The sequence below is a fragment of the Phocoena phocoena genome, chromosome 1 (assembly GCF_963924675.1).
Source record: "Phocoena phocoena chromosome 1, mPhoPho1.1, whole genome shotgun sequence".
NCBI lineage: Eukaryota > Metazoa > Chordata > Mammalia > Artiodactyla > Phocoenidae > Phocoena > Phocoena phocoena.
In genome coordinates this window covers 83,527,463-83,555,378 of record NC_089219.1, presented here as the reverse complement: position 1 = coordinate 83,555,378, position 27,916 = coordinate 83,527,463, and the positions used below count along the sequence as shown (strand labels likewise).

The following is a 27,916-nucleotide window of genomic DNA, read 5'->3' as shown; positions in this document are numbered from 1 at the left end:
GCATTCCACCCGAAAGCAGCAGAATACACTTTCTTCTCAAGGGCACATGGAACATTCTCCAAAATAGATCACATGCTGGGCCACAAAACAAGCCTTGGTAAATTTAAGAAAACTGAAATCATATCAAGCATCTTTTCCAACCACAACGCTATGAGATTAGAAATCAACTTCGAGTTCTCGTGCAGGAAGATCCCACACGCCATGGAGCAACCAGGCCCGTGCACCACAACTACTGAAGCCCGCGTGCCTAGAGCCCATGCTCCACAACAAAGAGAAGCCACCGCAATGAGAAGCACACACACCGCAACGAAGAGTAGCCCCCACTGGCCACAACTAGAGAAAGCCCATGTGCAGCAACAAAGACTCAACGCAGCCAAAAATAAAATATAATAAATTTAAAAAAAGAGAGAAATCAACTACAAGTAAAAAACTGTAAAGAACACAAACGTGGAGGCCAAACCATATGCTACCAAATAACCAATGGATCACTGAAGAAATCAGAGGAAATCAAAAAAATACCTAGAGACAAATGAAAATATGATGATCCAAAACCTATGGGACGCAGCAAAAGCAGTTCTAAGAGGGAAGTATTCAATATATAGCAATACAAGCATATCTCAGGAAACAAGAAAAATCTCAAACAACCTAGCCTTACACCTACAACAACTAGAGAAAGAAGAACAAACAAAACCCAAAGTTAGTAGAAGGAAAGAAATCATAAAGATCAGAGCAGAAATAAATGAATTAGAGATGAAGAAAACAACAGAAAAGATAAATGAAACTAAAAGCTGGTTCTTTGAAAAGACAAACAAAATTGATAAACATTTAGCCAGACACATCAAGAAAAAAAGGGAGAGGGTTCAAACCACTAAAATTAGAAATGAAAAAGGAGAAGTTACAACTGACACCACAGGAATACAAAGGATCATAAGAGACTAGTACAAGCAACTATATGCCAATAAAATGGATAACCTAGAAGAAATGGACAAATTCTTAGAAAGGTACATTCTTCCAAGACTGAACCATAAAGAAACAGAAAATATGAACAGGCCAATCACAAGTACTGAAATTGAAACTGTGATTTAAAAACTCCCAACAAAAAAGTCCAGGACCAGACAGTTTCACAGGCAAACACTATCTAACATTTAGAGGAAGTTAACACCTACCCTTCTGAAACTATTCCAAAAAATTGCAGAGGAAGGAACACTCCCAAACTCATTCCATGAGGCCCCCATCACCCTGAAAACAAAACCAGATAAAGATATGCCTAAAAAAGAAAATTAAAACCAATATCATTAATGAACATAGACACAAAAATTCTCAACAAAATACTAGCAAACTGAATCCAACAATACATTAAAAGGTTCATATATCATGATCAAGTGGGATTTATCCCAGGGATACAAGGACTTTTCAATATCTGCAAATCAATCAGTGTGATACACCACATTAACACACTGAAGAATAAAAACCATATGATCAGCTCAATACATGCAGAAAAAGCTTTTGACAAAATTCAACACCCACTTATGATAAAAACTCCCCAGAAAGTGGGCAAAGAGGGAACCTAACTCAACATAATAAAGGCCATCTATAACAAACCCACAGCTAACATCATACTCAATGGTAAAAAGCTGAAAGCATTTCCTCCAAGATCAGGAACAGGACACGTTTATTAACATAGTTTTGGAAGTCCTAGCCATGACAATCAGAGAAGAAAAATAAATAAAAGGAATACAAACTGAAAAAGAAGTAAAACTGTCACTGTTTGTAGATGACATAATACTATACACAGAGAATCCTAAAGATGCTACCAGAAAACTACTAGAGCTCATCAATGAATTATGGTAAAGTTGCAGGATACAAAACGAATACACAGAAATCTGTTGCACTTCTATATATTAACAATGAAAGATCAGCAACAGAAAGGAAGGAAACACTCCCATTTACCATCGCATTAAAAAGAATAAAATACCTAAAAATAAACCTACCTCAGGATGCAAAGGACCTGTACTCTGAAGGGAGTACACAAAGGGTATCCAATTACATATGAAGTTCACAAACAGGCAACCTAATTTATAAGTCAGGATAAAGTGGCTTTTATGGGCTAACGATTGGAAGAAGACATGAAGGAGGCCCGGAGGCGTGACAACGTCCTATTTCTTGATCTGGGGGGTGGTAATGCACATGAACACTTTCTAAAAATCCAATGAGCTTAAGATTTGTGGGCCTTTCTGCTTATGTATTATATCGCAATAAATATGTTGGCTGTGGCTGGAATACGGGCAGCAGGGGACGCCTAGAACTGAAAAAGTAAGAAGTAGCTATATAATACACTGCTTAAAAATAAAACCACCAGGGCTTCCCCGGTGGCGCAGTGGCCGAGAGTCCACCTGCCAATGCTGGGGACACGGGTTCGTGCCCTGGTCTGGGAAGATCCCACATGCCGCGGAGCGGCTAGGCCCGTGAGCCATGGCTGCTGAGCCTGTGCTCAGCAACGGGAGAGGCCACAACAGTGAGAGGCCCACGTACCGCAAAAAATAAAACCACCACAAAACAGTTACAGGTTAAAAATGGTTGCCCCACTGAACAGCAGAAACGACCTCAGCATTGTAAAGCGATTATACTCCAATTTAAAACAAAAAAAGAGAGACAGAGAGAGAGAGATTGCCCTTAGGGTGTGGGGAGGGACTGTTATTTATGAATTTCTGGTACTAGATTTTTTTAAGTGGCATGCATATGTTTATAGGTCAGAGCATTTCAACTCTTCACAAAAGGAAAATTACTGACAGAGGTAAAAATGTAAACAGCTTCCTACAACTAACAATGTTAAAGTCCCATCTGATAGGAGAAAACTCACTCTGCTTTTAGGCAAACTATGGTTTTAAACACCAAATTAAAAAAATTATATAAGGAAATGATAAATACTATAATATCACCACAGTTTTAAGCCAAATGCTAATCATTAAGGGGTGGAGGGGGAAGAGGTGAAGGGTGGTAGGATGTCATCCCAAAATATGCCACTTTGGCATAAGGACTAGTTTGAGCTACAGGCACTTAAACAGCAGGTGCAGGAAGGGCACTCTGACTCTCCCCTTTTTCTTCCTAAAAACAGGCGATAAAACCCCCATATGGAATATGTCCTCACTACACCCGAAGGAGAATAACACTGTTATCAAGGACAGGATGTTGAGGCTGAGAGAATTCTATACAAAACTTATTAAAATAATTCTTACCTTCTTTTAGCCTCTCCACATAGTTATTTTCCACAATTGCTTGTTTGTTCAGCTTTGTAGCCTCAGGTTTTGCCACTTCTTTGGGGCTTTATTTCCTTACGAGGGCTCCCGTGTCACATAAAACTTATATTAAATAAATGTGTATGTTTTTGTCCTGTTAATCTGTCTTACGTCAATTTAATTCTTAGGCCCAGTCAAAAACCCAAAGAGGGTAGAACTTTTGCCTCCCTTATAGAGGCAAACCCTAGATACATTTATTCTATTAGTGCATAGCATACAACCCTAGGTGTCTGCATCCCTATTTTCTCATAGAAAAAGTAGAAGCTTGATATGCAGTGTGTTGCTCATGGATGAAAGTCCTTACCTTCAGTTTATTCTTCAGATTAAACTGCCATTTCCTAGTTCAGTCTATGAACGATACTAACAGGAATTATATGGGAAAAGATGTTCCATGGTCAATCACGTTCTGGAAACACTGGATTCCTTTACTGCAAGTCTTCCTAGAACCAACAAGTTAATGTATGCTGTGATTCTCCAGGAAAGGGATCTTTCTTTATACCTCATATGGTGAGGCACTTTAACATTTGTTAAATTAAAAATGGAAGAAAAAATAAAGAAAACAGAAACAAAAAAATTTTCTTGATTGCAAGAATTCATTACAGGGCTTCCCTGGTGGCACAGTGGTTGAGAGTCCGCCTGCCGATGCATGGGATGCGGGTTCGTGCCCCGGTCTGGGAAGATCCCACATGCCGCGGAGAGGCTAGGCCCGTGAGCCATGACCACTGAGCCTGCGCATCCGGAGCCTCTGCTCCGCAACGGGAGAGGCCACAACAGTGAGGGGCCCGCATACAGCAAAAAAAAAAAAAAAGAATTCATTACAGAGAAATAAGGAGGCAGCTAGGAAAATACTTCTATTAGTAGGCTTAGGATAACCTAGAAATCTGAAAATCTGAAACTTCCCCTATGCCATAAAATGTTTCCCAGGACTGATACTATCTTTTAAGGTCTCCAGTCTATTTGGTAGCATTTGTGAAGTACACTGAAGGTTTTTTCCTGGCTTTTCTAAAGAAGAAATTCATTCCATTAAAACCACATTTGACAAAAATTTTTAAAAATTAGATACTGGATGCTAAAAGGGCTTTCTGAATGTTTATTTTTGTATTTTTCAAGTCAAGACTGTATAACTCTGTATGAACTACCTAGGATTTATATACCAGAATAAAAAGAACAAGCAAAGGTTATATAGGATATCTGATTCTTTTTTAATCTGAACAGAAAATAAGTAAGTATACAAGTTTGCTAAAGAGAAGTGGTAAAAATTGTTATGTATTATGGAATCGGTACATCAAGTTTTAACTTTGGTAGTCAGTGATTCTTATAGTTAATTCTGCAAAAAAAACACCCAAACCAGTTATGCAGAGACAAGAATATAAAAAGCCCCTTTCTGAATCCCAGTTTGATAAAACTGATTTCATATCTAGCTTATTGATAATACTCAATTTCAGTTCTCCCTGTGCAAATAATACACATAGTCATTAATGGTGGTCTGGTGAGATGAAATTGATTTCTCTTAGGATATAGTTCAACATAATGACCCAAATACAAAAAAGTTATTAAAGAGTCACAGAGATAAACCAGTGCCTTAGGAAACATAATTCATTCATGTGCATAATTTTATAACATATTTTTTAAACATAAAATCACAGTCAAAGACAGTGATAACATTGCATACTCAGTGCTTTACTTCATGTAGTACATTCCTATGGCTCATCTGGAGTTTAACGCCACGTAACCACCACACTTCTAATGAATGGGCTCCTAACATATACAAATCCATCCAATTCTTTAAAAATTCTAAAAATCTTATAAGACCTTGAGCTTGACATGTAAGGACTTCGTGTTTTCATATCCCATCACTGAGAAGATTAGGTGTGAAACACAGTAACCATCCCCTGTAAGCAAGACTGCACATAAAGAGGGAAGACATATGGGAACATATGTATAACTGATTCACTTGGTTATAAAGCAGAAACTAACACACCATTGTAAAGCAATTATACACCAATAAAGATGTTAAAAAAAAAAAAAAGACTGCACATATACTTTTGTTGCATCACCACAAATAACCCTCAAAACAACTCAATAATGAAGATTGCGAATGGCACATTTATTATTTAGCCAAAGAAAATCCAAATGGCTTTCCTGGATTCAAATGTACCCCAAGACATAAGGAATGAGTATAACTGTGGCAGCTAAAGACATCTGCCACAGGGTATTAAGGCCATTATGCCAAGATGTACATTTTGATAATACACTATGATTTGTTTGTTTCCCAGTATCATGGGGCACAAGAAAATGAAACTCAAGACTACCTTGTTAGAACAGGACAAGTGATGACCCTAGTTTTAAATAGGGTTCTTCATTGCAGGAAAAGATAGAGCCATAAAAGTCAAAGTAGCTGACTTCAAATGGTTTACATCCCAGGATGAATCAGGTTACACTGATTTAAGCCCAATTTAATTTAGGCAGGTTTTTAACCACAAGAATAAGGACATTCTTAGTACATATTAATAATTAAACCAACATATACACAATTAGCAATATCCTATATAATATTAAATGTTTCAACAACTTATTCGTGATTATTTTATATCTAGTTAATTTGTTGTTTTGCTTAAAAAAACAAGCTCAACTTTATTTTACAATGTACTTTGTATTTCTAATTGTATTGTGTAATTATTTCATTGAAGCTGGTTCAATACAGTTCTCTGGATTCTAAGAGCCAAACTCAACTGTATCTTCTGTTATCTGTTTGAATTCATAATTGCCTCTGCCATCCATATGCAGGTAATACTATGGGAAAAGAAGGGCGAAAAAAATCAGTAACTGAGAATCTCCTTTTTGTCAGGAATTTATGTAGAGCTTATTATACGAGAAAATGATTGAAAATAATTATTTTAAGCCACTAAAATCTTCAAAAGTTTATACTCAGAAATGCATACCATTTTCCAAGGAAAGACTAAAAGAAGATGTCCGCTGTCTGCTCTCTTTAAAAGGAGCCACAATATACAACTGCTTGTAGTGGAGATAGCACTTTCCATTAAGAGAACTAAAACACCAGACTTCCTTATTATTATTTTTTCCTTATTATTTTAAAGGAACCAAATCTGTAAGCATCCCACAAATTAGAACTTTTACCACTCCACAACCAACAATCTGATCTACAGAGGTGCAAGTGCACTAAGCGCAAGCCTGTTGTACAGGACAGCCTCTAAAATACTTACTTCAGCTGGTTTCCCAGATCAGCTCAGAACCTTTAACTTAAGGCTTTTTGTTCATTTGTTCTTTGACTTAGCAGAGGAGGATGAGAACTAGAGAGTGAGCTCAAATATTTCATCCTATGAAGATGCTTAGGACAGCAGTTACAAAGCCTTCCGTTTTATTTAGTGGCTTTTTGTTTACAGAAAAGACTTTTGTTTTTCCATTTTCTATATTGTTATTTTTAAGCTATCCTGGACTCTTTAACATTGCAGTTCTTTGTGTTACCCCTCCTTCACATGATCACTGGCCTGATGGTTATTTTGATAACTGTCTATACACCTCCAGGAGAAGAGGAGAGGGGAAACCCAAGTCCTTTCACTGTCCTATGGCTGTAATGTTTATGAACTTCTGAGAAAACACAAAGGCTTGGGTATATTTTAAACTGCTTTGATTTCTAGTTATTTAGTTTTTCATTCAATTCACGAAAATGGGCAAATTATAATATGTCATTAAGATAATAAAAGTATCTTTAAAAGTCAACAGCTATATAGAACTTCATTACGGTTTATTAAGAACTTTCATACAGGCTACCTCTTTGATCCTCACGGTAATCTATGAGACCGTTAGGCAAGGAACAATACTTTATTATACGAAGGAAGCAATTAATGCCAGAAACAGTGATGCCTGAACCCAGGTTTTCTGACTTCAAATCCCATGCTCTTCATTTAACCATTTATACACTATAATCTAAACCATAAGGTTCTTGAGTGTAAGGACAGTACTCTGTATCCCTCATGACACTTAGCCCAGTATCTGGTTAAAAAGATAATCAATCAGGTATGTATTTTATGGGACAAAACACCCTTACCATGTTCCAATTTTTCTCAACCCTTTCTGTATCATTTAGGAAGGAAAAAAAGGAAAGAAGAGAAGAGGGAAGGGAGAAAGAAAGAAAGGATGGAAGGAAGGAAGGGGGGGGAGAGAGGAAGGAAGGAAGGAAGGAAGGAAGGAAGGAAGGGAGGGAGGGAGGGAGGGAGGGAGGGAGGGAGGGAGGGAGGGAGGGAGAAAGGAAGGGAAAAGAAAAGAAAAGAAAAAAGAGAAGAGGAACTAAGCTGGGTTTATTTTTAGGGTTTCATTATTTTACATTAAGAGTTGAAGAGAACTCCCACACTGAGAATGGCACTATGGCACTGCTGGAGCACCTGTACCTATGTAAACCTCACTGTAATACCTTTGTAAATTATAGTGACCACCTAATGAATTCTGTTTATTACAGTGTGATGACAAATATAGCTGACATTATACAGTCTCCTCCTTGTAGTCCTGATCTCTACTAAAACTGTCTCTAAACTTTTTGCTACCTGATCCTTCTTAAAACTTTCTCCTTCTGTCAATACAGAATGGTAAGAAGAAGTTTGTTTGGCCATAGTTGTGATAAGACTATGCACATTTTAGTCAGTTATTATACAACAGTCATTTATAAAACTGGAGAACCACTAACTGGTTCTCTAATATCTATCGTATATAACAAGGGACTGTTTACATATATTGTAGCTTTCAAAATTAACTACAATAGTATTTATGAAAATCCTGTTTTATAAAAATGAATTAGAATCACCTTTTTCCCTTAAGTTATATATTTATAAGGGAATATACACCAAGAAATCTAAAACCATAATCACCTGAATTCATATATGAAAATAAACTCTCACTATACCATTCAATAAGAAATACAAACCTCATGGTGTTTCCAAAGAGACTTTCTATGTGACACAGTGAAGAGGGTAATGCCAACCTAATACAAGGAAAATGATTTAGGTTTATATCAATAACACAAAGTCACAAATTAAACTAGTCTATATAATTTAAGCTGTTAAGATGACTGTCTTCAGTAGCTATAGTTAAAACTCAATGCCAAAGAGAAAAAACTGTAACCGATGCCAAATGTTTAAGGTAATGCAAAGTACAGGCCATTGACCACATAATAAAAACTAACAAGTATCAATAGAATCTTAAAGAAAAAAAAACTAAACTAACAGGTACTAGCTTAATTAAGTGTATTATTTTGTTTTGGGCAGGAAATATATATCCTAGCACATTTTATATTTTATTGTGAAAAATATATGAAAAGAGTACAAAGGTGGTAAAAGTAGCAAAAAGTCAAAAACAGGAAAATTAAATCAATATAGTACTGCCTACAGTAAATTTGTTTTTCAAATACAGGGTCATAATCTTTTACTGGAAACCCTTATTTTGGAATGTCTTAGAATTCAGACTTTGGAAAAGAAGTATTTACCACCCCCAGAGGGTTCTGAGGCAGAATTCTGAAATCAAACACATCAATGTTTCTGCAACAACGCATATGGACATGAACATTCAGTGAGATAAATAAGAGCTTAAAAGTCTTCTGTTAGTTCAGGCCAGATCTGGCTACCCAGTGAGCTTGCTACAAAATAATGAAAAATGTTTTGGTTTTACAAGCTTACTGGATTTCAGACTGTGAATTAGGATTTACAGATTGTTCTTCAAATTTTCAAAACAACACTAAGAGATATAGCTAGTTGCTCTGGATCAGTGATTCTCAACCAGGGAGGGGAGGCAGGGGATTTTGTCCCATAGGGGACATTTGGCAAGGTCTTTTTTGATTGTTGCAACTGAGAGTGCTACAGAAGTCTAATGAGTAGAGGTCAGAAATGCTGCCAAACATCCTACAAACAGAGGACAGCCTCCCACAACTAAGAGTCATCCAACCCACAATGTCAACAGTGCTGAGATTGAGAAACCTTGCTCTAGATCAGTGTTTCTCAAAATGGATCTCTCGAGGCTGAGATACATGCTAGGGTAGCCAGGAAATCTCCACCATGAGTTCCAATTTTTATATCCATTTTGATAATTAAAAAGAATTTTGAGTATGTTCTTCTTATCACTTCTATCATGAGATTTAAGTGCCCAAGTTTGTGTTTACACTTCTGTTGGCACCAAGTGGTGACTTAAAGTGGTATCATTTAAAACTTTTAATGCATCATAAGTTTGGCTGCCATGGGAAAGGTTTTCAAACAGGTTAGGAAGTGCATGACAAGTATACGGTCCATTATTAATAAAACATATATTTCGATGGTGCAACACATATCTGATTTTTGAAAGCTCACTTCAGATATTATTTCTCTTACAACTCTAAAATAACTGGATTAGATCTCAACTGAATGAAGGCATTCTTATAATAGAATTACTTAAGTCAAAATACCTAAGCAAAATTCAAAACATAAGATCTGAACCTCCTATTATTTTTGGACCTCAGATTAAACCTAAACCAGTGGTTTAGTTTCAGCAAAACAGTATCATAGGTCTCTCAACGCTGCAGTTTTGAAACTGTGTTTTAAAGTTTTATCTGTACTTAATTTATAAGTTTATATTGGTTTTGTAGCTTTTGTAAATGAGTTTTAAGTTTAAGTTCATACTTCATTTCATGCTTATCCATATTCAAGTGCCTTTATAGTAATACAATTTATCAACTGGGGGCTCCATAAGAATTTTTTTCTTTTAAGTGGAATCTATACATAGGAGAATTGCATCCTTTGTGGGGACTTGCAGCCTACAGCTAGATATAAGAGGAAACTGCATGGACAAAATTACCAGCAAAGTGCCTCTAAATCACTAATCAAGTAGAGACTACGTGGTTTTATGTGTAAGAGATTCCACAAACACCTCTAATGCCTATAAATCTGAAAATATGTATGGACAAATGGACAAAAGATTATAAATGACTAAAACTGATTAAGAACAGAAAACCATTAAATAAAATCAGTAGCTATAAAATCTTCCTAAAAGATGAACATAGCAAATTTATTCCTTCTTCATTACACCAATTCTTCTCAAACTTTAATGTGCATTTGAATCATGTGGGGGTTTTGTTAAAATGCAGGCTCTGATTTAATAGTACGGCTTGAGACTGAATTTCTAACAAGCTCCATGGCTTGTTAGAAGTGATGCTGCCACTGCTGAGCTATGACCAACCACACTTTGAGCAGAAGGAATTGATACTGTATATATGCATCGTGACTTTTCATATTTATTGTTAACTCCCAAAGAGCAGTTACAAAATGTTAAAAGACTCCTGTACTTCATTTGCTTACACTGAAACTCTAAAACAGTTAGGATACACTGCTCTTGTTCTCAAAATCCAACACAAGTATAGATGATGGTGACAATTCCTCACAGGAAAAAAAAACAAACAAAAAAACTGAGATTACTGGATAACTACTTAAAGAATGGAACCAATGTAGACAGCCTCAGAAAAGGCTACTAAAAGAAGCCTTGGGGGCTTCCCTGGTGGCGCAGTGGTTGAGAGTCCGCCTGCCGATGCAGGGGACACGGGTTCGTGCCCCGGTCTGGGAAGATCCCACATGCCGCGGAGCGGCTGGGCCCGTGAGCCATGGCCGCTGAGCCTGCGCGTCCGGAGCCTGTCCTCCGCAACGGGAGAGGCCACAACAGTGAGAGGCCCGCGTAACACATAAAAAAAAAAAAAAAAAAAAAAAAGAAGCCTTGGTAAAATACTGGCCAGGCCAGAGAAAAAAACGGATAAATTAAAAGTTGCCAAATAATTACTATCGAATTTTAATTAAATTTTTTTTTGAATTTTCTTTATAAAAAAACAAATGATATTTAGGTAAAGTTGATGGAAAAAATTAAGAAAATATCAGTTTACTAACTCTGAGTATAGAGAATGAGTTAAAAGGAAAATAAATGTAAACACTTATTTTATATCTAATACACGGCTAAAAAGAATTATATTCAGAATTCATTGATAATTTTTACTCATATCTATTAATTATCAGTTTAAAATATTAAAGCAAGATATCATCCTATGATAGTAATTTTGTCCCTTTATAACTTGGAATCTTCTCTTTGGGTAGATATTTGGTTGGACACAGAGTAAACTGAAAGGGGGGACTGAGAATTTATCACACTTACCTTTCGACAATGACTGTAAATGTAGTCTTCCACATCCACACTAACTGCACTTGTGCATTCATCCAGAATGGCAAACTGGGGCTTATGATAAAATAATCTTGCCATCTGAAGCATAAAAAGAAATATTCTGTACAATCATTTAGAGAGCTAAAATTAATATGCAAAAGTAGATTTACTTTAAATTAAATACTCATTTACAGTCTTCTAAAGCAAAGATGAAAATTATTCTAACTCAAAAAATCTACTTCTCAGAAGCAAAAACAATATAAAGAAACCTGATTGTTTTTATTATCGTCCCAAACAGAGGGAAAAATGCAACACATGGGAAATATTGTTAAGAGTAAAGCAAAAACTTTTAAGACTGATGGGAGATGAAGTTGAGTTTTAAACTAGTATTAAAGAAAGCTCTCTAAAAAAGGTCAGAGGGTACACTTTTTGATGAAATCTTAGAATTCAGACTATAGATGACTCATGCAAAAACTGACTATTTTTAAACATTTTGTTGCTAAAGTAATGTCAATATTATGTTGCCAATTAATATTCCCACCAACAATGTTTGAGTGCACCTGTTGTATATATCCCTGTGGTCAGTATTGGGCATGCTCATTTTTAAAAGGCTGTGCTAATTTTATAAGTGAAAATTAACATCAAGGTTATTATAGCTTACATCTCTTTGATTAGCAGTAATGCTGAACATTTTGCTGTTTATTTTCCATATGTATCTTATTTTCTGGGAATTATTTATTTTGATCCGTTGTCTAACAGATATTCCAAATTGTCATCTGCTCCTAACAGTGATCTCCATGTTGCATGACCAATGGACACTTTCTATCCTTGCCCAATTTATCTTCTCTGCAACATTCAACGCAGGTGACCAGTCCCTCCTTCTTGAGAAAGTGAAATCATGGTTTTAAGTTTCTTTCCATTTCTTATGCTGTTTTCTCAGTTTCTTTTCCAGCATTTTCTCTTTCACTTGACCATTAAATGTTGGGGTCCCTGAGGGTTAATTCCTAGGTCCTCTCCGCTTTTTCCTATGTTGTTTCTCTCTGAGTGATCTCATCAAATCTCATGATCTCAAATATTATTTACATTTGTAAACTCTCGATATATCTCCCTCACCCATACTTCTCTTCTGATTTCCAAACTAATACATAAAAATTCCTATTTGATCTTTCTATTTGGATATCTTACAGGACTCGCAGACTTTAAAAATCTAAAACTCAACGGATTTTCTAGATTTTTTCCTTAAATCCATTCATCCATTTCCCCCACCCCATCTTGAACATTTCAGAAATGAAGCTATCAAACAGCTGCTCAAGCTAGAAAGCTGTGAGTCCTCCTTGATCTTTCCCTTCTCCCCCTCCCTTCCCCTCCCCCCCATTTTTAGTCCATTCAAGTCAGTCCTGTGGACCCTGCTTACTTTCCCCCAGCTCACAATCATGTCCTTAGCCCAGAGCATAATCCTCTCCTGCCTGGAGGACCACAAAGAGCCTCCTGCTTCCTCTTTTGCACCTCTTTAACCCATTCTCCATGTAACCAGAGAGGATCGTCCAGAAACGTAACAGAATTTCATTCTTCTGCTTAAAACCCTTCAATAACTTCCCATTTGAATAAAATTCAAACTCTTTACCATGGTCTACAAGGCCCCGCACAACCTACTCACTCTCTAACTTCAACATTCCAGCCACCCTCTCCTCTCAACTACCAGGACACAATATGTCACAGGTCTTACAGGCTTAGCACATGTCACTTTCCTTGTGTCTCAAACGCCTTACTCTGCTCCTTGCATCTTTCAAATTTCTGCTTAATGTCACCTTCTCAGACAAACCTACCCTGATCCCTTTCCCCAGTCCAAGTAGGTCCCTTCTGTAACATCTCTGCAGCTCTTCACATACTGTAAATTGTATGTTGTCTATTTCTTTGTCTACCCCTTAGGCTATAATATTCACAAAAGCCGAGACTCCGTTTTAATCACTACTGTACACCCAACACCTGTATAGTATAGGAAACATTCAAATATTTGATAAATGAATGACTAAAACATAAAAACAGCTTTCTTGGGGTTTATATCTTATTTATGAGAGGTGTGAGGAAGGGGAAGCAGCAAGGACAGACCATCAAGAAGTTCAGCTGTGCAGAGAATGAAAGGTATAGGCTACATGGGACCTTTGGTTAAGGCAGAGTTTGCTTTTTAGATCACAGAGACCTGAAAATATCTTTCTATAAGAGGGCTAAAAGAGATTAAATATGGGGGAGGTGTTGGAGGGGGTTCATAACTGAAGGAGAGGGATGTGATAAAGTTGGAGGAGGGAGGGTCCAAAAACATAGATGGAGACATTTAGCCTTTCTCAGGAGGAAGGATGACATATCCTCCACTAACAGTGGGAGCAGGGAGGTCAGGACAGCCCAGTGCAAAGTTATTAAGAGGAGTGATTATTTGAAGGCATTCCACAAATGCCCCTCCTCTGTGTTCCCATGCAATGCTTTGCATACCTTCGTCACCACACTTAGCACATTATATGGAAATTTTCTCATCATGTGTCTTTCTCTCTCCCACTATGCATTCAGCTACTTGGTTTCTCAATACAAGGAGATTTTGGAGTATATGAACTCTGCAGTCATACTGCTGACTGAGCATGACAGGCCGCTCCCACCCCCCACCAGCTTTAACATCTCCTAGATATCTTTGCCTGGCAAGCCACTTAACTGTTCTACATTCTATTTCCGCTGTGAAATGGGACACTCACAGCTCTCATCTCACAGGACTATGGCGAGAATGAAATGAGATAACCTGTGTAAAGTGCTTGGCATACTGCCTATCGCCTATTTAGCACTCAATAAAAATTAGCAGTCATGTAACTGAAATAACAGCATCTCTTTTTTCTTTAAGAAGTAGGAGGGGGCTTCCCTGGTGGCGCAGTGGTTGAGAGCCTGCCTGCCGATGCAGGGGACGCGGGCTCGTGCCCTGGTCCGGGAAGATCCCACATGCCGTGGAGCGGCTGGGCCCGTGAGCCGTGGCCGCTAAAACTGCGCGTCCGGAGCCTGTGCTCCGCAACGGGAGAGGCCACAACAGTGAGAGGCCCGCGTACCGCCAAAAAAAAAAAGAAGTAGGAGGAATTATTCTGCTGAGAGTGGTGGAGTAGGTAATGGGGTAGAAAGCCTGAGACTGGTAGTTTTCAAATGATTATCATGAAAAATGAGACAGAGGGACAAAAATCAGTAATAGGATTGCCAAGCCATGCTGTGAATCTCTGTAAGACTGGAAACCATGGAAGTGCAGTGCCACCAATCCATCTTATTCTCTGATTTTTTCCAGCGGTGCTCAGAAGCCAATGTACAGAGATGCCAAGGCAAACAACTGCTCTTGGATTGGTGTTTAAATAATATGAGAAAACAGAAAGTGGGAAAGGAAGTTAAGGGGAAGGGATCATTTGTTCATTCCTTTAAGAAATATCTCCTGTGTACCTCCTATGTTCTAGGCCCTGGATTGTTAAGTCTGTGCTGGACAGGAAAGAAGGTAGTCAGAAGGGAACTGATCAATTATAGAGAAGGAATGGGTAAATATTAGAGAGACCTCAGTGAGTCTGAACAATGGGGACAGCTGCCAATTAGGTAAAGGAAAAAGAATTAATTACAAAAATGAATTTAAAAAAACACAAAATCTTATGACAGTGGTATGTCTGGTAAGGTGGTCTGGGCCTTTCTTTACACTTTTATAAACATTCCAACTTTTCTATCATATATACTTTTTCATAATTCAATATAAAGAAACCATCACTAAAGAGGAAGAGCAAGAACAGAAGAGTAGAAAAGAAAACTATGGGTCAGAGAAATAAGACAGCCCAATTTATGATATTAGGTGGAGCAACCCTGGCTGATGTTTGGACCAGGGTTGGACTAGCTGATGGCTGGACACAAATGGGTACAATGGGGGAAAAAGACATGTCACTTGAGACTTCAAGGCACAGTGAGAGAAGAGAACTGGTCAGACAGTTCACCTGCATATTGAAGGCCATATACTGTAATGTACTGGTTAAGAGCAAGAGTTCTGGGGTCAGACTCACCTGCACGTGGATCTCAGTTCTGCCATGCAGCAGCTATTTGGTATCAGTAAGCTGCAAGTTCTCCAAGTCTTTCCCTCATCTGTACCTTACTTCACAGGGGCTCTTGAGAGAATTAAATGGGACCTGCCACCCCAAACCAATCTTTCCCTCATCAATATTCTAGTGCATTTTCTTTGTAACTATCACTGAAGACTGCCTGTCTGGTATCACAATTAAAGGAGCATATCTGGCTCTCCTAACTAGATTATAAAGGCAGGCACCTAGCTAAGTGCCTTGCACAGAATAGATTCTTAGCTAATCCTAAACTCTGTGGCAAGCATACCATAATTAATTTTTTTGCTGTTAAAATAATGGAATAATATTTCCCCCTATATTTACGTTGATATTTTTCAAGGGACTTTTAGAAATGTGTTCACCAGATCTCCCTTTATTCAGTAGTTTTATTCCATTCCCTCAAATTCAAATCCTGATTCTCCTTACCTAAGAGTTCCTTTGGTTCATCTGTTTTATACCAACCTTCACTCATAGATTCACTGTTTTGGTTAAACCTTTCAAGTCTGTTCTTCCTAAAAACTATAATTTTTATAATTTATAAATTATAGATTTTTATAATTTATAAAAATTATGTCTTCTCTTCCCATCAACTTTTTACTTTGAAAATCTTAATCCTACCAAAAAAATGAAAGAATAATAAAATGAATACACATACATCCACCCAACTTCAGCCATGTTAATATTTATTGCATTAGCCTTTTCTATCTCCCTCCAAACCCTTCTAAAGTAGCAAAACAATATGCTCTCTTTTAAACTTCACATTCAATTCTCCAAATATTGGCCTATACAGAACACACCCTGTCAAGGGCTTGGCCACGCAACCATGTTACAGGTGAGCTCTCCCCATTTCCCAGCTCTATCATGGTTCATCTAGCTTTACAGGGTTCCTTCCCCCACTCCCTATTCTTCCAAAATGACCTCTCACTCCTCTAGGCATACCCTTAAATTTCTTATCTTCTAATAAAAACTACCCTCTGTGTAACATTTATACCAAACATATAGAATTCCTTAGTTTAAGCAGATTTATTTTTCTTTCTGAGTCTCCATTGTGTCCACTTGTGAATCTTGCCTTATCCTTCCATTTTCTTTGAAGTCACGGTATAGGAATGTAAATTAGTTTTCTTGAATTGCAGTTATTTCTATAGGCATCTTCTAAACTGATTCCAGAAATGCTCAATCACTTTAAATTCTCATGCCTTCAGCCCAATTTCCACTTTGAGTATGGCTGATATCTCCTCTTTCGTTTATGATTCATTCATCACTCTAGATTAATCTCACTAGCTAGACAAATCACAATATTAAGTTGATATTAAGTTCATATAGAATGGGTATGACCTGGAGAAAAGCAACATGCAAAACAATCATGGAATAGGAGGTAACCAAAAGGTAGAATATAACGTGAAGATAAACAGTAAGCAATTCTGAAATAAGTCCATTCTTCTGCTATTTTTCCTTGGCTACAGTTTTCTCTAATTTCCACAAGGTTATAACACTCCATCACCAAAAAATTCCTCTGGATCTGCTCAAATTATGGTATGTCTAGTTAGAAAATGACTCCCTAAAAGTTATCCCCCTTGCGACTTCCCTGGTGGTGCAGTGGTTAAGAATCCGCCTGCCAATGCAGGGGACATGGGTTCAATCCCTGGTCTGGGAAGATTCCCACATGCCGTGGAGCAACTAAGCCCGTGCACCAAAACTACTGAAGCCCACGCGCCTAGAGCCTGTGCTCCACAATGAGAGAAGCCAATTCAACGAGAAGCCTGCGCACCACAACAAAGAGCAGCCCCTGCTCGCCGCAACTAGAGAAAGCCCACGTGCACCAATGAAGACCCAACGCAGCCAAAAATTATTAATTACAAAAAATAAAATAAAAAAATAAAAGTTATCCCCCTTTACAGAGTACTCAAAGAATCACTCTTAATATGTCACATTTTGTAGTCATGTTTGATTGAGATAACTTTAGTTGATCATAAAATAATTGCTTTGAAATGTTTCTTTATATTAGGAAAATTTTAAAATTCTAAATAACTTTAGGTAGTAGATACTGAGCCCTGAAACAAGGATAAATATAATGATAGAGGGAAAGGACAAGAACAGAATAAAGAATAAAATGGTAATAAAATTAACATCTCTAATACCTTCAGCTACTTTAGAGAGAATAGGCTAAGACAGAGAGGTGTCTATAGGGAAAAAATACTGAAAGGGATCTCATAACCCAACCAGGACCTATATGCTGCAAAGTTCCCCAAACTTTTGGAAAAACGGATTAACGGTATATAATTGGATCTGCATCTTTTCCTTTCATGGGAATATTTTTGCATTTTTCAGAATTCCAAATTTACATGCAAGCTATACTTCTATTATCATATAAACTAAACCACACTATAATAATTGCTAAATAAAAAGATTAAAACAAAATTGTATGCCTTGATTATCAAAATGCTGGATTCTAGGAGTGACTTTATGCAACCAGCTGCATTGTTGTGCAGTGTTTTCAGAGCACACTTACTGCCATTCTTTGCTTTTCTCCACCACTGAGTACATCCATCCAATCCAGAACACTGTCCCAGCCTCCTTCACGTTCAAGGATATGACCCAGCTGGACATTGTCTAAGTATTCCTTCAGTACCTTTCAGCAAAATGATTAAAGATGAAATCATGCTTAATATAAACCAATATTCTCTACCTTGCTTTATTTTTTAAACTAGAAGGACTATAATACTATTGTCAATATCACTAAAAAAGGCACATTTCACAAAAGAATGTGGCACAAAGGTAAACAAACTCTTTACTTCCTATTTATACTAATTTTGACAAAATATATCTAGAGGCATAAAGAAAATAATACTATTGTACATAATTAAAGGACAAGGGCAATGAGAAAACAAATAGTGTAAAAGACAAGGTTAAACATTCAACAAGTCATATTTAAGCAAAATAGTTAACGTCTTACCTCAATCTGGAAAGTTATAATTAATGATTAGGCTGTAGAAGCCTTTACAAAAGGTTAGGATAAACTACTTGAAATCTAAAATACTTAACTGATTAAGATAAAGACTCTGAAGTGGTGTTTTCAGTAAGTCTAGGAAATAAACATTTCCTTACGAGGTCAGAAATCCCCTTCTTTCTCTGATCTTCTCTTCCATCTGGATATATCACTTGGTCTCGAAGTGTTCCAAGGGTCATATAAGGTCTCTGATAGTAACAGAGCAAAAATCATTAGAAGTGATTTTTAAAAAAATAAGTTAAAAGATCTTGAAATCAAAGATTATAAAATAACTCAAACAGGGTCTTACCTGGGGAACGTAAAATAACTTTCCTCTCTCAGGTTTAGTTAGACGTCCTCCAAAAAGAGGCCATAACTATAAAAGCAAAGGAGGAGGGGGAAGAAGAGCTGTAAATTTCACAATGTGGTAGATTATATAGCAAAATAAGACTACAAAACCTAGAGGCCAGTTTTTACTTACTTCACCAAGAACACGGAAAAGTGAACTCTTTCCACAGCCATTTGGACCACAAATTAGAACGTTTGCCCCAGATCGAACCTGAAAGGAAATGAGTCTATGAATTAATTAAATAGAATATACACTCAATGAACATTTCCATAGAGTCAAATAGTTCTTCGCTAATGATAAGTTTTCTATTATGTCTATAAATGTGATATTAGGTAGAAGCAGTGGAGGGTATGGATGAAGAGACCTTTTATTTTTGTTTACTTTCAATTTTTACTCAGTCACTTTTTTTCCCACTTAAATATCACTATTGATTGATATCAACTTAATCTCAATCAGAATACAAATATCTAAAGCTTGAATTCTTGAAAACAGTAATTATGTATGTAAACACAGTCTTGTTTTAAAAATAGAATTGTACTATACATACTGCTCTACAACTTGTTCTTATTTAACAATATATCGGGTGCTGAATAGACTCATCCTGCCTAGTTGGGGAGGTCAGCAAAGAATTATGTTTTATTTTGCTTTGCTTTTGAGGTTTTTAAAATGTACTTAAAAAAAATCTAGTTATATACTGCTTACAAGAAATATACCATAATAAAACAGCTCAGGAAAGGTATAAATAAAGACTTGTACAAAATACAGATGTAAACAAAATGAATTTCATGGAAGGGATCAAGATGGTGGAATAGAAGGACGTGCCCTCCCTCTTGCAAGAGCACCAGAATCACAACTAACTGCTGAACAATCTTATCAACAGGAAAAACACTGGAACTCACCAAAAAAGATACCCCACATCCAAAGACAAAGGTGGAGCCGCAATGTGACGGTAGGAGGGGCACAATTACAATAAAATCAAATCCCATAACTGCTGGGTGGGTGACTCACAAACTGGAGAACACTTATACCACAGAAGTCCACCCTCTGGAGTGAAGGTTCTGAGCCCCACGTCAGGCTTCCCAACTTAGGGGGCAACGGGAGGAAGAATTCCCAGAGAATCAGCCTTTGAAGGCTAGCAGGATTTGACTGCAGGACTTCAACAGGACTGGGGGAAACAGAGACTCCACTCTTGGAGGGCACACACAAAGTAGTGTGCACATCAGGACCCAGGAGGAAGGAGCAGTGACCCCACAGGAGACTGAACCAGACCTACCTGCTAGTGTGGGAGGGTCTCCTGCAGAGGCGGGGTGGGGGGTGGCTGTGGCTCACCCTGGGGACAAGGACACTGGCAGGAGAAGTTCTGGGAAGTAATCCTTGGCATGAGCACTCCCAGAGTCACCATTAGCCACACCAAAGAGCCGGGTAGGTTCCAATGTTGGGTCACCTCAGGCCAAACAACCAACAGGGAGGGAACTCAGCCCCACACATCAGCAGACAAGTGGATTAAAGTTTTACTGAGTTCTGCCCATCAGAGCAACACCCAGCTCTACCTACCACTAGTCCCTCCCAACAGGAAGCTTACACAAGACTCTCAGATAGCCTCATCCACCAGAGGGCAGACAGCAGAAATAAGAACTATAGTCCTGCAGCCTGTGGAACAAAAACCATATTCACACAAAGATAGACAAAATGAAAAGGCAGAGTACTATGTACCAGATGAGGAAACAAGATAAAACCCCATAAAAACAACTAAATGAAGTGGAGATAGGCAACCTTCCAGAAAAATAATTCAGAATAATGATAGCAAAGATGATCCAGGACCTCAGAAAAAGAACGGAGGAGTCAAAGATTGAGAAGATACAAGAAATGTATCTTCTAGAACAATTAACGACCTAGAACAATTAAAGAACAAACACCCAGAAGATTTAAGAACAAACAAACAGAGATGAACAACACAATAACTGAAATGAAAAGTACACTAGAAGGAATCAATAGCAGAGTAACTGAGGCAGAAGAACAGATAAGTGACCTGGAAGAAATGGTGGAATTCACTGCAGTGGAACAGAATATGGAAGAAAGAATGGTGGGATTCACTGCAGTGGAACAGAATAGAGAAAACAGAATGAACAGAAATGAAGACAGACTGAGAGACCTCTGGGACAACATTAAACACATGAACATTCACATTACAGGGGTCCCACGAAGAAGAAGAAGAAGAGAGAGAGAAAGGACCCGAGAAAATATCTGAAGACATTAGAGTCTAAAACTTTCCTTAACATGGGAAAGAAAATAGCCACCCAAGTCCAGGAAGCGCAGAGAGTCCCACACAGGATAAACCCAAGGAGAAACACGCCAAGACACATAATAATCAAACTGGCAAAAATTAAAGACAAAGAAAAATTATTAAAAGCAACAAGGGAAAAATGAAAAATACAAGAGAACTCCCATAAGATTAACAGCTGATTTCTCAGCAGAAACTCTACAAGCCAGAAGGGAGTGGCATGATATATCTAAAGTACAACTAAGATTACTTCCCTGGCAAGGATTTCATTCAGATTCAGTGGAGAAATCAATAGCTTTACAGACAAGCAAAAGCTAAGCGAATTCAGCACCACCAAACCAGCTCTACAACAAATGCTAAAGGAACTTCTCTAGGTGGGAAACATAAGAGAAAAAAAGGACATATAAAACCAAACCCCAAACAAATCAGAAAATGGTAATAGGAACATACATGTTGATAAATACCTTAAACGTGAATGGATTAAATGCTCCAACCAAAAGACACAGGCTTGCTGAATGGATACAAAAACAAGACCCATAAATATGCTGTCTACAAGAGACCCACTTCAGACCTAGGGACACATGCAGACTGAAAGTGAGGGGATGGAAAAAGATATTCCATGCAAATGGAAATGAAAAGAAAGCTGGAGTAGCAAAACTCATATCAGATAAAATAGACTTTAAAATAAAGAATGTTACAAGAGACAAGGAAGGACACTACATAATGATCAAGGGATCAATCCAAGAAGAAGATATAACAATTATAAATATATATGCACCCAACACAGGAGCACCTCAATACATAAGGCAAGTGCTAACAGCTATAAAAGAGGAAATCAACGGTAACACAACAATAGAGGGGGACTTTAACACCTCACTTACACCAATGGACCAATAATCCAGACAGAAAACTAATAAGGAAGCACAAACTTTAAATGACACAACAGACCAGACAGATTTAATTGATATTTACAGGACATTCCATCCAAAAACAGCAGATTACACTTTCAAGTGCATATGGAACATTCTCCAGGGTAGATCAGACCTTGGGTCACAAATCAAACCTCGGTAAGTTAAGAACACTGAAATCATAGCAAGCATCTTTTTCAACCACAACACTATGAGATTAGAAATCAATTACAGGGGAAAAAACGTGAAAAACACAAACACATGGAGGCTAAACAATACATTAATAAATAACCAAGAGATCACTGAAGAAATCATAGAGGAAATCAAATCATACCTAGAGACAAATGACAATGAAAACACAACGACCCAAAAGCTATGGGATGCAGCACAAGCAGGTCTAAGAGGGAAGTTTAGAGCAACACAATCCTACCTCAAGAAACAAAAAAAATCTCAAATAAGCAATCTAAGCTTACACCTAAAGGAACTAGAGAAAGAACAACAAACAAAACCCAAAGTTAGTAGAAGGAAAGAAACCATAAAGATCAGAGCAGAAATAAATGCAATGGAAAAAAAGAAAACAATAGCAAAGATCAATAAAACTAAAAGCTAGTTCTCTGAGAAGATAAACAGGATTGATAAACCTTTAGCCAGACTCATCAAGAAAAAGAGGGAGAGGACTCAAATCAATAAAATTAGAAATGAAAAAGAAGTTACAATGGACACCACAGAAATACAAAGCATCATAAGAGACTACTATAAGCAACCCTATGCCAATAAAATGGCCAACCTGGAAGAAATGGACAAATTCTTAGAAAAGCATAACCTTCCGAGACTGAACCAGGAAGAAAGAGAAAATATAAACAGACCAATCACAAGTAATGAAATTGAAACTGTGATTAAAAATCTTCCAACAAACAAAAATCCAGGACCAAATGGCTTCACAGGTGAATTCTATCAAACATTTAGAGGAGATCTAACATCTATCCTTCTCAAATCTTCCAAAATATAGCAGAGGGAGAACACTCCCAAACTCATTCTACAAGGCCACCATCACCCTGATACCCAAACCAGACAAAGATACTACAAAAAAAGAAAATTACAGACTGATGAACATAGATGCAAAAATCCTCAACAAAATACTAACAGAATCCAACAACACATTAAAAGGATCATACACCATGATCAAGTGGGATTTATCCCAGGGATGCAAGGATTCTTCAATATATGCAAATCAATGCGATACACCATATTAACAAACTGAAGGAAAAAAATGTATGATCATCTCAATAGACGCAGAAAAAGCTTTTGACAAAATTCAACACCCATTTATGATAAAAACTCTCCAGAAAGTGGGCAGAGAGGGAACCTACCTCAACATAATAAAGGCCATCTATGACAAACCCACAGCAAACATCATTCTCAATGGTGAAAAACTGAAAGCATTTCCTCTAAGATCAGGAACAAAACAAGGATGTCCACTCTCACCACTTTTATTCAACATAGTTTTGGAAGTCCTAGCCACAGCAATCAGAAAAGAAAAAGAAATAAAAGGAATCAAATTGGAAAAGAAGTAAAACTGTCACTCTTTACAGATGACATGATACTATATGTGGAGAATCCTAAAGATGCCACCAGACAACTACTAGAGCTAATCAATGAATTTGGTAAAGTTGCAGGATACAAAATTAATGCACAGAAATCTCTTGAATTCCTATACACTAACAATGAAAGATCAGAAAGAGAAATTATGGAAACAATATCATTTACCATTGCAATGAAAAGAATAAAATACCTAGGAATAAACCTACCTAAGGAGGTAAAAGACCTGTACTCAGAAAACTATAAGACACTGATGAAAGAAATCAAAGATGACACAAACAGATGGAGAGATATACCATGTTCTTGGATTGGAAGAATAAATACTGTGAAAATGACTATACTACCCAAAGCAATCTACAGAGTCAATGCAATTCCTACCAAATTACCAATGGCATTTTTTACAGAAATAGAACAAAAAAATCTTAAAATTTGTATGGAGATACAAAAGACCCTGAATAGCCAAAGCTAGCTTGAGGGAAAAAAATGGAGCTGGAGGAATCACACTCCCTGACTTCAGACTATATCACAAAGCTACAGTAATCAAGACAATATGGTAGGGGCTTCCCTGGTGGCAAGGTGGTTAAGAATCTGCCTGCCAATGTAAGGGACACGGGTTTGAGTCTGGCCCAGGAAGATCTCACATACCGCAGAGCAACAAAGCCCATGCGCCACAACTACTGAGCCTGAGCTCAAGAGCCCACAAGCCACAACTACTGAGCCCACGTGCCACAACTACTGAAACCTGCGCGCCTAGAGCCCGTGTCTGCAACAAGAGAAGCCACGACAATGAGAAGCCCGCACACAGTAACGAAGAGTAGCCCTGGCTCACCGCAACTAGAGAAAGCCCATGCACAGCAATGGAGACCCAACACAGCCAAAAATTAAAAATAAAATAAAATAAAGACAATATGGTATTAGCATAGAAACAGAATATAGATCAGTGGAACAGGATAGAAAGCCCAGAGATAAACCCATGCACCTATGGTCAACTAATCTACGACAAAGGAGGCATGGATATATAATAGAGAAAAGACAGCCTCTTCAATAAGTGGTGCTGGGAAAACTGGACAGCTACATGTAAAAGAGTGAAATTAGAACACTCCCTAACACGATACACAAAAAATAAACTCAAAATGGATTAAAGACCTAAATTTAAGACCAGACACTATAAAACTGTTAGAGGAAAACACAGGAAGAGGACTTGAAATAAATCACAGCAGGATCTTTTTTTATCCACCTCCTAGAGTAATGGAAATAAAAACAAAAATCAAGAAATGGGATCTAATGAAACGTCAAAGCTTTTGCACAGCAAAGGAAACTATAAACAAGACAGAAAGACAACCCTCAGAATGGGAGAAAATATTTGCAAACAAATCAATGGACAAAGTATTAATCTCCAAACTATATAAACAGCTCATGCAGCTCAGTATTAAAAAGAACAAACAACACAATCAAAAAATGGGCAGAAGACCTAAATAGACATTTCTCCAAAGAAGACATACAGATGCCCAAGAGGCACATGAAAAGCTGCTCAACATTACTAATTATTAGAGAAATGCAAATCAAAACTACAATGAGTTATCACCTCACACCAGTTAGAATGGGCATCATCAGAAAATCCACAAACAACAAACGCTGGAGAGGGTGTGGAGAAAAGGGAACCTTCTCGCACTGTTGGTGGGAATGTAAATTGATACAGCCACTATAGAGAACAGCATGGATGATCCTTAAAAAATTAAAAATAGAATTACCATATGACCCAGCAATCCCACTACTGGGCAGACAGCCAGAGGAAACTGTAATTCAAAAAGACACACGCACCACAATGCTCACTGCAGCACTATGTACAATAGCCAGGTCATGGAAGCAACCTAAATGCCCATGAACAGGCGAATGGATAAAGAAGATGTGGTACATATATACAATGGAATATTACTCAGCCATAAAAAGGAATGAAATTGGGTCATTTGTCGAGACGTGGATGGACCTGGAGACTGTCATACAGAGTGAAGTAAGTCAGAAAGAGAAAAACAAGTATCGTATATTAATGCATATATGTGGAATCTAGAAAAATGGTGCAGATGAACTGGTTTGCATGGCAGAAATAGAGACACAGATGAAGAGAACAAACGTATGGACACCAAGGTGAGGGAAACGGAGGTGGGGGGCAGGGGTGGGGGGCAGGGTGGTGGTGGTATGAAATGGGAGATTGGGATTGACATATATACACTAATATGTATAAAAGAGATAACTAATAAGAACCTGCTGTATAAAAATAAAATAAAATTTAAAATAAATAAACAAACAAACAATATATCACAGATATTCTTTCAGGTCAGTATATTCAGATTCTCCCCATTCCTCTCTTAATGCCTGCAGTGTATTCCATAGTAAGGATGTATCATAACGTATTTAAATACTCTCCTTTTGTTAAATATTTAGGTCATCTGCATTTTGCTTGCTCTTTTAATAATACTGCAATGAAGCTCTGAGAGTGCAAACTGATGCACTGGTGAGAAATACTTCTACAGATCAGATTCTTAGAAATTATGTATTGTATCAAAGTACATATGTATTATAAATATTTATAAGTGCCACCAAATTGCTCTGCAACAACGTAAAGTTAAATGAAAAATGTCAACAGTGGTTGATTTCTAAGCTTATGGTCTTATCTGAGTTAATCAACCTGGTGATGAATCAAAAAACCTGAGTCATAATTGTAGCTCACACAGCAATGTATCACAGCAGGAAAAGACAACAGAGAGATATGAGTTACCCTGGCTATGGAACCTGCCTTTTTTAAACTGTTGAGCCTTAGGTTCCTATTTTTTAATTCAATGAATATGTATTGAATACTCAGTGTCTGGCTCTGTTCGAGGCAATGCAGCTACATTAGTGAGTAAAAGAGACCAAAGAAACCCAAAGAACAACAAAAAACACAACAAAATCCTTACCCTTACCAGTACACATTCTAGTGGGAGAGACATACAATAAGGAATATGCATAATAAATAAGTAAATTAAACAGTATGTTAGAAAATAAGTGCTACAGGGAAAAAATAGATAAAGGTAAAAAAACTGTGTGTGTGGGGGTGGGTTGCATTTTTAAGGTGGTCAGGCCAGGCCTCACTGAAAATGACAACTGGGCAAAGCTGTGAAAGAAAGAGTGAACCAGAAGTTTATCTGGAGGGACTGTTGCAGTCCCAACCCTACCCACAAAAAGTAGCTACAAAGGCTGAAGCAGGAATGTACCTGTCCTATTCAAAAACCAGAAAGGATTCAGCTGAAGAAGAATGAGCAGGAGGGAAGAGTAGTAGGAAATGAGCTCAGAGAGGTCAGAGGTGGTGGCAGGGTAACGGCAGGTAAACACTATAGGGTGCTGTAAGCCACTGAAAGAACTTTTTCTGATGGAATGCAGAGCCTTCTGCGTTATTCAAAATAGTCGAAAGTGGAAGCAACCCAAGTGGATAAATGAATAAACAAAATGTGGCATATACATACAATGGAATATTATTATTCAGCCTTAAAAGGAATGAAATTCTGGTACACACCACAACGTGAATGAACCTGAAGACACGATGCTAAGTGAGATATGCCAGACACAAAAGGACAGATGTTATGATTCCATTCACATGAGGTACCCAGACTAGGCAAATTCAGTGAGACAGAAAGTAGAACAGAGGTTACCAGGGACTAAGGGGTGGGGAGAAACAAGTTACTGTTTAATGGGTACAGAGTTTCTCTTTGCTGTGATGAAAAAGTTCTGAAGATAGAGGTGATGGTTGCACAACACACTAAATGTACTTAATGCCACTGAACTGTATACTTCAAAATAGTTAAAATGGTAAATTTTATGTTGTATATTAGAAAATGAGCTATTCTGAATGACTTTTCCAGACATTTGTCTTTTTTTCTGAGAAATTATTTCGAAGAGTTATTTTGATGGACTTCTTCTAAATACATATTTCTTTTTCCTATAAAATTGAATATAGTGAATATTCCTAGTAATACATTATATATAATAATTGTACTCTACTATAAAAGTGTTTCCCCTAGGAGCACCTTAAAGTTCAGAGAACGATTAATTAAATGGTTCCCTAGCACTCTGATTTACTTAGGTAATGTTAGCCATATGTACTGTTCTCTGCACCTAACTGCTTACTGTGGCTTTCACTGATATCCAATACCCCTCCACATTACTTGGTGCA

General features: G+C 37.5%; 1 protein-coding gene across 3 annotated transcripts in view; it reads right to left on the bottom strand.

The window, feature by feature from the left end:
- Positions 1 to 5,782: 5,782 nt before the first annotated feature.
- The window catches only part of ABCD3 (ATP binding cassette subfamily D member 3), an 82,626-nt gene continuing 60,492 nt past the window's right edge, over positions 5,783 to 27,916 (bottom strand). For 2 of the 3 annotated variants that reach the window (XM_065873629.1, XM_065873631.1), the window contains 7 exons: positions 19,054 to 19,131; positions 18,883 to 18,948; positions 18,692 to 18,781; positions 18,096 to 18,215; positions 11,469 to 11,573; positions 8,236 to 8,292; positions 6,012 to 6,089 (listed from right to left, as the gene is read on the bottom strand). In XM_065873629.1, coding sequence (XP_065729701.1) covers positions 6,012 to 6,089; positions 8,236 to 8,292; positions 11,469 to 11,573; positions 18,096 to 18,215; positions 18,692 to 18,781; positions 18,883 to 18,948; positions 19,054 to 19,131 — 594 coding nt within the window. Of the gene's footprint in view, positions 6,090 to 8,235; positions 8,293 to 11,468; positions 11,574 to 18,095; positions 18,216 to 18,691; positions 18,782 to 18,882; positions 18,949 to 19,053; positions 19,132 to 27,916 lie in introns of all 3 variants that reach the window. The other variant, XM_065873630.1, reaches the window with a different exon arrangement.